Here is a 12316-nt window from a genome sequence, read left to right on the forward strand (position 1 = left end):
AACCAGGGTGCAATGACCATCCCTTCCCTCGGCCCTGGATAAACTGGGTGGAGTGGGTTGATCATGGCTGTCAGTGAAGCCTCACACAGCCGCTCCCTCACTTACCCCTCACCCCAGTGGAATGAGAGCAGAGACTAGGAAGAGCAAAAGTCAGGGGTCAAGATAATAAATAGTAGGCAAAGGAAATAGGAAGAAGAAAGAAAGAAAAACAAAACAATAAACAAACCCCCCAAAATAACAAGTGATGCACCTTCCACAAGCACACCAATGGTAGGCAGTCCCCAAGCAATGGCTACCCACCAAAAAAAACCACCTGCCCTCCATTTTTCTTCCTTGGTATGATGCTATATGGCATGGAATATCTGTCTCTCCTTGCTGTGTCCCTTCCAAACTTCTTGTGCACTCTCAACCTGCACTCTAAGGGCAGTGTGAGAATGAGACAGTCTTGATGCTGTGCAGACACTGTTCAGCAAAAGCTAGAACAGGGGCGTGTTATCAACACAGTTTTGGTCCCCAATCCAAAACACAACACCTTACGGGCTGCTATGAAGAAAATGAGCTCCATCCCAGCCAGACCCCCTACACTGGGTCAAAGCTTTCCAGTGGGGAAAGAGGGCTGAGGTGGAAAGCCTGATCCTCCAGAAATGGAGGAGATGGGGCAAAGGAGTGGGTGTCCCAGTGAAGAGAGAAGACCTTGAGCTGGAGCCAGAGGAGCACAGCTGGAGCAGGGACTTGCTCATTTCCCTGGGAAGAGGGGAGGGAAAGGTGGAGGGAGGGAGATGCAGGAGATGATCTTGTTTTAGCCCTCATAAAGAGGAACTGCTTGAATCACTCCAGCCGGAGAGGTGGAGAACCTATCTTTGCAGCAAGAGAAGCAAAGGCTTCTCACTCAGCTGCTGAGCTGCTGCATCCCCATCTGGTTCCTGAGACGTGCATGAAGCAGGGCCTGGCCCGTGGCAGGAGGAGATGTGCATGGCTGTAACCCACGTGAGCCACCCAATAGGAATGGCCCATTTTTCCTTGGCAGTGCAGTGAAGGTAGACCTTTGTTAGTGGCTGCCATGTGAGCCTCATGCTCCTGAAATGTGCACCACAGGGGGGATGCGCACCACGTGACTACCATCCCCGGAACCCACAGTGAGAAAGATGGCCTCATAATGGCCCTTGTAAGTATTCACAAACTTGGCAAATATCTTCTCTTTACTCTTTCAGAAAAGACAACCTTGACACTTCAGTACTTCCCACATGGTGTTTATTAACAAGGAAAATCAAACCCGTGACATTTTCAAGACTGTTTATTAAACCATGATATTTCTTCCCAAAGACCTTTTGCTTTCTTCACTCACCACTCCACAAGCGGTCTCAGTGGCACACACTTCTAAAGAGCCAGCCGGTATCCAGAGCTTTCAAAGGAGCTAGAAGTGTCTCTTGCCTGTGTCAACAAGGGACCATGAGCTCTGGGTGAGGACCAGGGCTTTCCTCATGATTTTCCTGAGTGCCTCCCTGACCTCCCTGTTCCGCAGGCTGTAGATGAGGGGGTTGACCAGGGGTGTGAGGATGGTGTAGAAAAAGGAGAACAGTTTATTAAGCTGCCTCAGAGGAGCTCTTCTAGGCACAATGTAGACAACAAAGAGGGTTCCATAGAAAATGGTGACGAGAGTGAGGTGAGAGGAGCAGGTGGAGAAGGCCTTTTCTCTGCCCGTGCTGGATGGGATCCTCAGGATGGCAGCTATGATGCACACATAGGAGCCCAGTGTGAAAAGGAAGGGAAAAACTATATCCAAGGTACCAAACAAGAAAGAAACAGTTGTGACTGCTCTGGTGTCACTGCAGGCAAGCTCCAGCAATGGGGTAAAATCACAGAAGAAGTGGTCAATGGTCTTGGGGCCGCAGAACTGCAACTGGGATAAGGTGGCTATGACTACCACCAGCAGCAGTGAACCCGATAACCAAGAGGCAGCTGCCAGGTGTACGGAGACCTTCCAGGTCATGAGGCTTGCATAGAACAAGGGCTGGCATACGGCCAAGTACCGATCATAGGCCATGGCCGCCAGCAAGAAACACTCAGTAGTCACAAAAGAACCAAAGAAGTAGAACTGAGCCAGGCAGCCGTGTGCAGAGATGCTGCTGTCCCCAGTCAGGAAGCTGGCCAGCAAGCGAGGCAGGATGGTGGAGCTGTAGCAGGTCTCTAAGGAGGACAGATTGCCCAGGAAGAAGTACATGGGGGTGTGCAGGTGCCGGTCTGCTACCACCAGCACAACGATGAGGATGTTCCCAAATATGGTGACTGAGTAGATCATAAGCAAGAGGAGAAAGAGCAGGTTCTGGAGCGTGGGAACATCACTTATTCCCAGCAGCACAAAATCCATGGATGATGTCCTGTTGTCCCTTTCTCCTTCTTCCATGTTGTTTTTCTTTCAGTTCCTCAGCTTCCACAGAGAGGTGCTACGACAGAGAAACACATTTCAGTGTTTACCTTCAACATTTTTTTGTGTAAGGCATTGTTCTCTTCACATGAGCTTTATGTGTTTCGTGCCTCACGAAAGCAGAAAAAGAATGTTTTTCCTGATGGGTAAAGAACACTCATCCCAGCAGACCCTCTGGAGACTCCAGAGGTGAGCTGCCCAATGGAAGTTCTTCTTTCTCACTGTGAAATAGAACTATGATGTCCATTTGCTCACACAGAAACAGACTACTTTCATATGCCTGTGGGTATGCCCAGGAAGTCATAGAGTCACAGAATCATAGAATGGTTTAGGTTGGAAAGGACCTTGAAGATCATCAAATTGCACTATCGGTGTTGAGGACTGACATCCTACTGCTCTCAGGAAAGACAAAGTGTGCCAGAGAAAACAAACCCTACTCTCCAAAATAAACCAGTGTGTGATGCGTCATGGCAGACACCACCCTTCCCCCAAAGCAAGGGACGGGCACATCGCAGGTGAGTGGCCACAGCTCTCTGAAACACTCCCATGAGGAGGAAAGGATTCCCACCCCACTCCTTCCCCACCACCCAACACAGGCAAATCCCTCCCATTGAGAAAGGGCAGGTCAGGAGATACTGCCTCAGATGACCAAAGCACTGTGCTGGGGGACTGCCAGAGAGCATGCTGAAAACCACATTGCGGGTCAAAATGCGGCATAAAAAGTGACAAGGAAGGGATCAAAAAAACCCCAAAATAGGGAAGGGGTTACTGGGAGTGAGCCAAGGCACATGGGAGAGGTTGTGCAGGGATGAAGGATGGGAGGGCAAAAGAAGGCAAGTCCAGGCTCTCCTCAGTGGTTCCAAGAAGAAAGAACACATTGAAATACAGGAAATTGGAATTTAAAGATAGCGTGGTGAAATACTGGAAGAGCTGCCCAGAGAGGCTGCAGAGGTTTCATCCCTGTGGCTATTAAAAACTTGACTGGGCATGGTCCTGAGCCACCTGCCTCAGCTGACTCTGCTTTTAGGAAGCGGGGGCTGAACAGGCTGATATGCTGGGGTGGCTTCCAAGCCCAGCCGCTCTGTGACTCTGTGACTGGGAGCTGCTGGGCAGAACCTGTTGCTTCACATTTTTCCCTCATGAGCAGTGGTTCCTGAGGGGTTTGAGGATGCCTGCCTGCAGATCCCAGCCCAGCAGCAGGACTTCGGCATGGCCAGCTGTGCTTGAGGGGCTGCCTGGGCAAGCAGGACATTAAGCGGGGTGTCCGCAGGGTGCTGGGGCTGAGGTGGGATACGATCAGGGTCAGGGGCGTTGGCAATGCCAGGACATGCCTCAGCGCATGATTGGAGAAGGCTCATGCCCAACAAACACAGCTCTGTGCAACAGCAGTGCCCTCCAAGGGCCTCACACCCACCTCTTGGGCTGGAATGCACTTGTTCCAGCGGTGATAATCAAAGGAACTGTGCCGAGAGTTTGCCAAAAACTATTCAGAATGCCTGATACCCCCAGCCCTCTCCACTGCAGGGGAGTGACAAAGCTGAGAGCTGGAAAAAAAACCCAACAACTACATGGTCATAATCATAATTCTGAGAGTGAGAAAAAATACAAAACCCAGCAACAATAACAACAAAAAAATAACCAAATCTTGAGACAATTGAAGTAGCCCTGTGAGGGATGAAGTGAAGGGCACAGGCAATGTGGCCCCACACAACCTGCCCAAATGCTCTCCCGCCTTCCCAGCTAAGGAGGCAGAGTGTCCCGTGATGTCCCTGGGATGTCACTGTGCAGAGCCGGGGGCCCAGGGGAGTCTGGTGGAAGGTGGAAGCTGGGGTGGGATGATATGAAGGAAAGGACGGGGCTGAAGCTCTGGTCGTAATGCTCTCATTTATTCTTTTCAAAGACCCAGCAGCCTGACTAATAACACTCAGACCTAAACAGCCCCCCACGCACCCATCACAAACCTGCAGTCCTCATCATGAAGCACTGACATCAGCTCTGATGGATCATGGCAATGAAGTCCAAGTTCAGCATCTTACCTTCTGCCTCTTCCCTACCATGACCTTCACTTCTTGGACCTCATTGCAAGCCCTGAACCAGGGCTCATTCCTCAGTCTGCCCTTGCCCTCTTCTCCCAGCAGCTGTTAAGGTGAGTCTCCAGCAGCACCTGAAGGCTCCCTCATCTCTCAACTCTGCCTGGGTTTATAGCAGAAAGGAGACTCTAAAGGTTCCCGCTGTAGCGTGTCCCCTCTGAGGATTTGCAGAGAGTAAAAACAGTATAATTGGCTCCCTGGTGGGATGGAAGCTCTGAGGTGGTAGAAACTGCTTCAACAGCCCCAGGCACTGCTGACCCCCATGAAACATGATGTAAACTGAGGCAGGGAAACTGAACCAGGAGCTGCTCTGAATTTGGTGAGCAGAACAAGAAAATCCCCAGAAATCGCACTCACCTCAGTTCCCTTCAGATGACTGCATCAACTCACACAGCATGAGAAAGCCTCAGACCTTCTGAGGCAGAGGGACCTGCTTTGTTGGCAGCTGAAGGCAGCAGAGCGGTGGGTATGTCCTTCCAGATAGGAGTCCTCTCTCCTGCACAGGAGGTGCACAGGGGCCTCCCTTGCTCCTTTGCTAGCCAAAGGGAGCAAGTGGGCATGGCTCCTTCCAGTCCTGGTGGGCTTCCACTTTGGGAGAACCCTCTCCTGTTCCTCTGCCCTGGCTGGAAAGGCAGGAGAGGGAGGCCCAAAGGACACAGATGTTTGTGCTGTTGCTCCCATGGACATGAGATATTGAATCACAGTTTATCTTGGGAGCCTCACACTGAAAGGAAGGTGCTGGGGGTCCCAGTCCAAGCTGGCACATTCACTCCTCATACTGGTGGTGATGGTCCAGGAAGAGGGGGAACTCCTTTGCCAGCACTGTTTATGGACTTTCTTTGGACAATCAATGCTTTTGGTACGTTTGTCTCTCCATGCAGAGACTGCACATACCCAAAGGCCTCAGACGCAGCCCCAGGAGCCCATGCCCAGGCTATCCCATCCCATTTCTATTTGTTGACTCCCACCTGTATGGTGTTTGCCCTCCAGCTGGAGCCCACCCTTCCCATCTAATCCAGCTGCCAGTGGAGCCCTCAGTGGGCTCCCTCAGCTCACTGCTTTGGAACCTTCACTGCACAGGCTGCACTCAGGCAATGGTGCATGGTGGCAATGGAGACAGCTTCTTTCCTGCTCCTGCCTCCCACCTGGCTGTCTCCTCTGCAGGAAAGCTCATCTGAAGAGCTATGGGCCTGAGAACCTGCCATATGTTCCCACTGAGCAAACCAGGATTTTTCTGAGGAACACTCTGACCACATGATGTATGGGAAGGAGGAGAAGTTTTATTCAATATCACAGCTGTTATTTGGGCTTAAGATACTAATTAAGCTACAGCTCTCACCTGTGATACTCTTACAACTTCTTAAAGAGAGGTTCAGCCTTTACATAGCCAATCGTTGGGCTAAGCCACACATACACCTCCTGGTTAGTCTGTCAGGGGCCCAGGAGCTGCAAGCCAGTAGCTCCCCCCTCACCAAACTCTTTGTGGTGTTAAAACATTCTCAAGGTTTTTGAATCCTTGTGAGGCTAAGGGAATGACAGCCAAGGACGACACTGGTTTTCACAACTGTGACCTGCTCTTGGTCACCATAGTTGGCCCATCAGGCAGCTGTGCTATAAAGACCCATCTCCCGAGCTGTGTCCAAACACCATCCAGAAACCTCAATGATTGTCTGCACACTGTTGTGCTTCCTTTCCAGTGAACACCAGGTCATTACAGACCCCTTCAGGGGACACATAAGGACTGAGAAACTAAGGAAAATTATGCTCACACTTGGCACATAAGGCCATTTTGCAAGATCATGAGCCCTCTGGTCTTCTTTTTCTCTCACAACAACGTCACCCTTACCAGCCTCTCCCCTTACCCTCAGCCATAAGGGCTCACTCCATTTGTCGGTCCCATAGAGGAGCTCCACATATCTAAGCATATCTCCTTCGCACTGAGAGCTCTCCCCTCCTGATCTTCCGGATCTTTCTCATCATCATCCTCTGCCCATTCATCACAGCACCCCAGTCACGTGGGCTGTCCCAACACACCTCCGTTGTTATTCCCCTCAAGTGAATGAAGAGATGGCACGTGGGACTCCTCCTGCCTGTGCCCCAAGCTGAGGGCACCGGTGCATGTCTGGGCTGCGGCACCAGGGCTGAGAGTGGACTTGCCATGGGGAAACCTGCTACCAAGCCTCCAAGACCTCATGTGTGCACAGTCTTTGCTCCATGGCAGAGACACGCTGGAGTGGATGGCTGATGGCAATGTAAGGAAGAAATCAGGTGCCCACACAAAGAGCGAACTGTGCTTTCCCTGAAGCCAGAGAGAAACGGGGATTGGCTGTGCAGTCGGAGCAGAAGAGGAGCCTGCTGTCTGTGGCGTCTCTGCAGGCCTGAGGGGCTGTGGTGGAGCTGAAGGGGATCTCAGGAAGGAAGAGATGATGTTGAAAATGTCCTTGGGTGTGGACACGCTGCGGTACAGGCAAACTGTGAAAATCATTGGCCTCATCCATGATTGTATCATCAAGGGGATGGTTAAATGATGGGGGAAACCCCATCAGGGTTTGAGAGGGAATGCACTTGAGTGGAGACCCTGGTGTGATGTGCTTTGTATTCATGCAGTTCCCTGCATCTACTGGGTAGGGAACAGGCACACCTTCTGTCACTGCAGTGGTGGGCTTCAGTCAGTAACCCAAAGGCACCAAAGCGCTCTGAGATGCACGCAATGACTCTGAATGGGGATGGGGTTCCTCTATAGGACCTGAGGTGTCTGTGTCAGCTGCGTGTAGTTGTGCTGGAGAGCCCTGGCATCTCACGCAGCACTTTCAGGACATGAAATTGAGATGCAGTTGCCCTGAATTCAGTTACGTAATAAAGAGATGCACATGAGACCATTGTCATTATACTCAAAGGACATGGAGAAAATACAGCTGGTGGAGAACAGAAAGAGAGAGACTTCTCTCTCCCAATGGCACATGACCCCATCTGGTCAGCTGAAGACCTCTATAGGCTGTCCTGGACATAAGGAATTGTTACAGGTTCAGTTGTTGTACGTGTGGGCATCTGCTGTCATTTCAGTTGGGCAAAAGAATTTCCTACGAGCCCCAACAAGATGTCCCCAGACGCTGCCCTGTCTCTATGAGCTGCTCCATTAGAGCTTTCAGCTTCCAGCATGCATGTTGGTCCCCTCTGGCACTTCACATGTCACCAGGGGTGTGTGTCTGAACAGCTCGCTCCTGGCCTCCACCTCCAGTAATTACAATGGGAGATGAAAGAAGGAACTCCCCTGCAGGAGCCTATTTTGGGCACATCTGAGCTGAGGCAAGAGGAATCCCACCACCTGTGGGGTTGTGGCAGTCATGGGAGGAGCTGAGTCCCCTTCCAGCCCCAGGACTACAAACCCAGAAGGAGGTGCCTTGACTGACACAGCTGCATCCCTTCCCTCAGCAGGGTGAAGAAGATCCCTCCCTGGCACTGTCTGGGTGTCCTGTCTAATGATGAGACAAGGAAAGGTGATATTTAGAGCTAACTCTGTCTGTGAGAGGAGAAATGAAACTGCTGGAAGTCAGAGTCTCCTCCCGGGTGAAGGAGGGAACATCAGTGATTGCTTCAGCCTCTTTCACAGGAGATTCCCCTGGAGCCCCAGGGACACCTCAAGGGAGCCCAGAGGGGGCACAGAAAGTGCCGCCTTGGGCTGGTCCTCTGCTGCTGAGCTGGGCCGGGCTCCCGGGACGGAGAGAGCTCACGGCAAGTGGGAGCGCTGCCGAGAGGCGGCTCTGCCCAGGAGCAGCTCCCCGGAAAAGCACAGCAGGGCTTAGGCACTGCCTGCAGGCGCTGAAGAGACACGAGAGAAGTGAGAGTTAAAGGCAGTGTGGAGTTGGAGGATGGTGAGAGTTCACTGGGGGAGAAATCTGCACAGCGCTGAACACAGTAAGTCTCTGGCTGCCGGTCAATGAAAATGAGCGTAGATAGGATCTGGCGGGGCGGCGCTCAGAGTATTTGAGTGTGGAGAAGGACGCGCTGCAGAGCAGGGCTTCCCTGCTGCACCATCAGAGGGACGGGCATGCCGGCCGCCTTCTCCCGGGGACGGCTGCAGGGCTGTGCGGGTGGGTGTGCAGCCAAGGGTGCTCAGCTCTGTCCTGCTGAGCAGGGTCCCTGTGCCCCAGGGGCTGTGTGCCAGGGCAGGGACCCTGCCACCTGCCAGGGGCAGCACTCAGCCTGTCCGGGGAGCTCTTCATGGCACTGCGGGGAGAAGCTGCGGGTGGAAGGAGCGATCCCCAGCAGGGCAGGGCAGGGCAGGATCTTTCTGCTGTCAAGAGGGTGCTGCGTGGGGCAGGGCTGCTCACACCTCCAGATCACCCCCAGGGTGTTCCTGAGGGGACTTTTCAAGGGGAATATTTATGAGGGTAACCTGAAAGTGAAGGAGTCTGTGCTTTGACTTTTCTACTCTGGGTGGACTGGGTGATGAAGGAGGAATTAAAATTCAACTTTCAGGTTTGGGTGGGGAACAGACACTCTTCAGCTGTTATGTTGACGGATGCAAAAGTCTCGGGGAAGCAACACAAACACCAAATTCCCTCTGCCTCAGCTTACAGAGAGCTCCAGCATCGTCTCTGCAGGCTCTCCCTCACCTTGCATGCCTTTGCAGAGAACCCTGGTGATGCTGCTTCTTCCTTCCTTCCCCTCCTGTCTGTGCCGCCCTTGGGCTTCCCCTCAACTTGCCGGGGAGTGGGGTTTCAGCTGCAGCTCAGACACCCACCCTGTGGGTCCTGCCATGCAGATCTGCACTCTGTAAGTGAATCCTCCTTTCTCCACTGTCCTCTGTCTCTTTGGGGAGATAATATATGAGCGTGAACATGCTCCAGGTCAAACCAGGCACAAAGAAGCCAGGAACAAGGCTGATGGACAGACCAGCTCTCCTCACTCAGCACTAAGCCACAGGCAATGCTTTTGCATCTGCCCAGATGCAGCAGTTAACTCAGACTACAGGAAAGATGCTGACAGTTTCAGCTCTGAAATAATATTCCCCTGGTAATCTTATGATTATGAGTGGCTAAAATCTGGCTTAAATTGTGAATGGGAAAGCTAAATCCCCACCTTGCCCCGTTGCAGAGTAGAACAGAGTACTCTGGAGCGCAGAGTGGAGCCTGAGCTCCTCGTGGCACACTCCAACAGCAACCAAAGGAGCTCCAGAAATGGAGCTGAACAAAGGTGCTACTAAGGAATAAGACAACTGGAGCGTTTCTATGAGAAACATTGAGTTATATTGCAAAATGTTTGTCCTAACCTGTCAATAACTTCTCTTCCTTGGGCAGCTCCCTGTGAAGCTCATGTCCAACAGCAGTTCCACCACTGAGTTCCTCCTGCTGGCATTCGCAGACACATGGCAGCTGCAGCTCTTGCACTTCTGGCTCTTCCTGGGCATCTACCTGGCTGCCCTCCTGGGCAATGGCCTCATCATCACTGCCATCGCCTGCGACCATCGCCTCCACACCCCCATGTACTTCTTCCTCCTCAACCTCTCCCTCCTCGACGTGGGCTGCATCTCCACCACTCTCCCCAAAGCCATGGCCAATTCCCTCTGGGACACCAGGGCCATCTCCTACTTGGGATGTGCTGCTCAAGTTTTTCTCTTTTTCTTTCTGATGTCAGCAGAGTATTTTCTTCTCACCATCATGGCCTACGACCGCTACGTGGCCATCTGCAAACCCCTGCACTATGGGACCCTGATGGACAGCAGAGCTTGTGTCCACATGGCAGCAGCTGCCTGGGGCAGTGGGTTTCTCTATTCTCTAATGCACACAGATAATACTTTTTCACTACCACTCTGCAGAGGCAATGCTGTGGACCAGTTCTTCTGTGAAATCCCCCAGATCCTCAAGCTTTCCTGCTCAGACTCAAAACTCAGGGAAGCTGGGCTTCTATTGGTTAGTGCTTTTCTTTTTTTTGGATGTTTTGTTTTCATTGTGGTGTCCTATGTGCAGATCTTCAGGGCCGTGCTGAGGATGTCCTCGGAGCAGGGACAGCACAAAACCTTTTCCACGTGCCTCCCTCACCTGGCCGTGGTCTCCCTCTTTATCAGCACTGGTGTATTTGCGTACCTGAAGTCCCCCTCCATCTCCTCCCCATCCCTGGATCTGGTGCTGGCAGTTCTGTACTCGGTGGTGCCTCCAGCAGTGAACCCCCTCATCTACAGCATGAGGAACAAAGAGATCAAGGATGCCCTGAGGAAGTGGATTAGACATTTTTTCAGCAGCCACGAACTGCGTACCTTCCTCTGCAAATGATTCCCAGTGTGTGTTGTGATGGGCCAAGCCTTCCATTCCTTCCCTCTTTTTTCCTTCTTTTTGTCTTTTTTCCCCTTGTGATGATCTTTTCTGAAAAGAAATTCTTTTACTCATCCTGTCGTGTTAAGTATCCACCTGTCTTGTGTGACTCAGAGACTTTGGGTAAAATAAGAGTCAGGCTCTCTTTGTATTTAAAGAAAAAAATGAGGCAGCTGCAACTTCTTTTTGTGAGACCCACCATCAGCAGCGCATGAATGAGTGGGAAATGAAGAGACCTTTCTGGCTGCAGCAGCCCAGGGCAGGCCGCTCTGTCACCGGTGCAGCAGGAGCTGCCTGAGGATCCCCAGGGCCAGGGCTCTTGTACTGGCCTGGGGAGAGGGGGTGGCCCAGAGGGGCTGCTGACCTCTCCGAATAGCCTGGAGAGGAGGACACAGGGTGCCACTGACTGCCTTGTCCTTGTGCCACAGATGCCCCCCATCTCTGGGGCTGGCCCTGCTCTGCCCCCCAGCAGCTGCTGTGCCCTCCCGAGGGGCTGGGGCTCTGGAGTGAGTTCCCAGAGCTCTGCAGCACCCTGGGGCAGGCACTGCTGTGGGGCCATGTCTGGGATGGAGAGAGGCCAGGGGAGCTGGGAGAGAGCTGGGATGGAGCCGGGCTGGGCTGGAAAGTGCCCAGGAGTAAAAATCCTCAGTGTCTGGCTTGTCCTGTGTGACCACGCAGGGTGAGGAGTCACACCAGAGCGGTTGTGGTGCAGTGCCAGGGCTTGGGGAAGGGCTCAAAGGCGTGGAGGTGCAGGAGAGAGGAGGCTGGTCTGTGCCCTTGGTGGCATGGACACACTGGGAAGGTGGCCCAGGGCCTTTTCTTACCCCCCAGTCTGGCTCACCGACCATGTCCAGTGCCTGTATCAGGGGAACGTCCAGCCTTTCCCCAGCTCTCTCCTGGCCCAGACCCCAGCAGACTCTCGAGCAGGGCTGTCTGTGAATCCCTGTGTGGGATGTGACTGGGACTGGGCAAGAATTGGGTACTGAGGAGCTTCAAAATATGATGATGTTATAGTAACACTGACGTAAACCAGGAAAACGGAATATAAAATGTAATTGAAGCAACCAAGGAAACCTGCTGCTGCTCAAATCCTCTGTACTGCCCCAACCCTATTTCATTATTTACCTAAGATTAAAAAGAGGAATAGTAATTAGACGTGATTTATTTACAATTCAGTTAAGGATTGAGCCACCAGGCAATGTAGCATTGTTGATAAGCAGGGTATTCCTGTCAAGAGAGCGATGAACTGTAGGTCTGGTCAGCAAACCCAGAAAACCACTTGGAACTGCCAAGATCAGAGGAGAAGTGGATAAAAGGTAATTCCGGCAGGGGGAGATCACAACCACTGACTCATTGACCATCTAAAGTACAAGTTAACCAATGTTCAGAGCAAGATACCAGAGTGAAACACAACTGTCTTGTCTATACTATTGATGAGCAGCCAACTACTTCACTCCATCAATATTACCATCAGGATGGGCTCAGCGTGA

General features: G+C 52.2%; 2 protein-coding genes across 2 annotated transcripts; one reads left to right on the forward strand and one right to left on the reverse strand.

The window, feature by feature from the left end:
• Window positions 1–1414: 1414 nt before the first annotated feature.
• Window positions 1415–2404, reverse strand: LOC309683921 (olfactory receptor 11A1-like; the record flags this gene model as incomplete). Its single annotated transcript, XM_082499900.1, has 1 exon — window positions 1415–2404. One exon carries the CDS (start codon window positions 2402–2404, stop codon window positions 1415–1417), a length of 990 nt encoding a protein of 329 aa, XP_082356026.1.
• A 7426-nt stretch (window positions 2405–9830) lies between these two features.
• Window positions 9831–10787, forward strand: LOC309683922 (olfactory receptor 14A16-like; the record flags this gene model as incomplete). Its single annotated transcript, XM_082499901.1, has 1 exon — window positions 9831–10787. One exon carries the CDS (start codon window positions 9831–9833, stop codon window positions 10785–10787), a length of 957 nt encoding a protein of 318 aa, XP_082356027.1.
• Between the last annotated feature and the right edge of the window lie 1529 nt (window positions 10788–12316).

This window comes from Vanellus vanellus (genome assembly GCF_965231255.1).
Source record: "Vanellus vanellus genome assembly, contig: HAP1_SCAFFOLD_35, whole genome shotgun sequence".
NCBI classification, from domain to species: Eukaryota; Metazoa; Chordata; class Aves; order Charadriiformes; family Charadriidae; genus Vanellus; species Vanellus vanellus.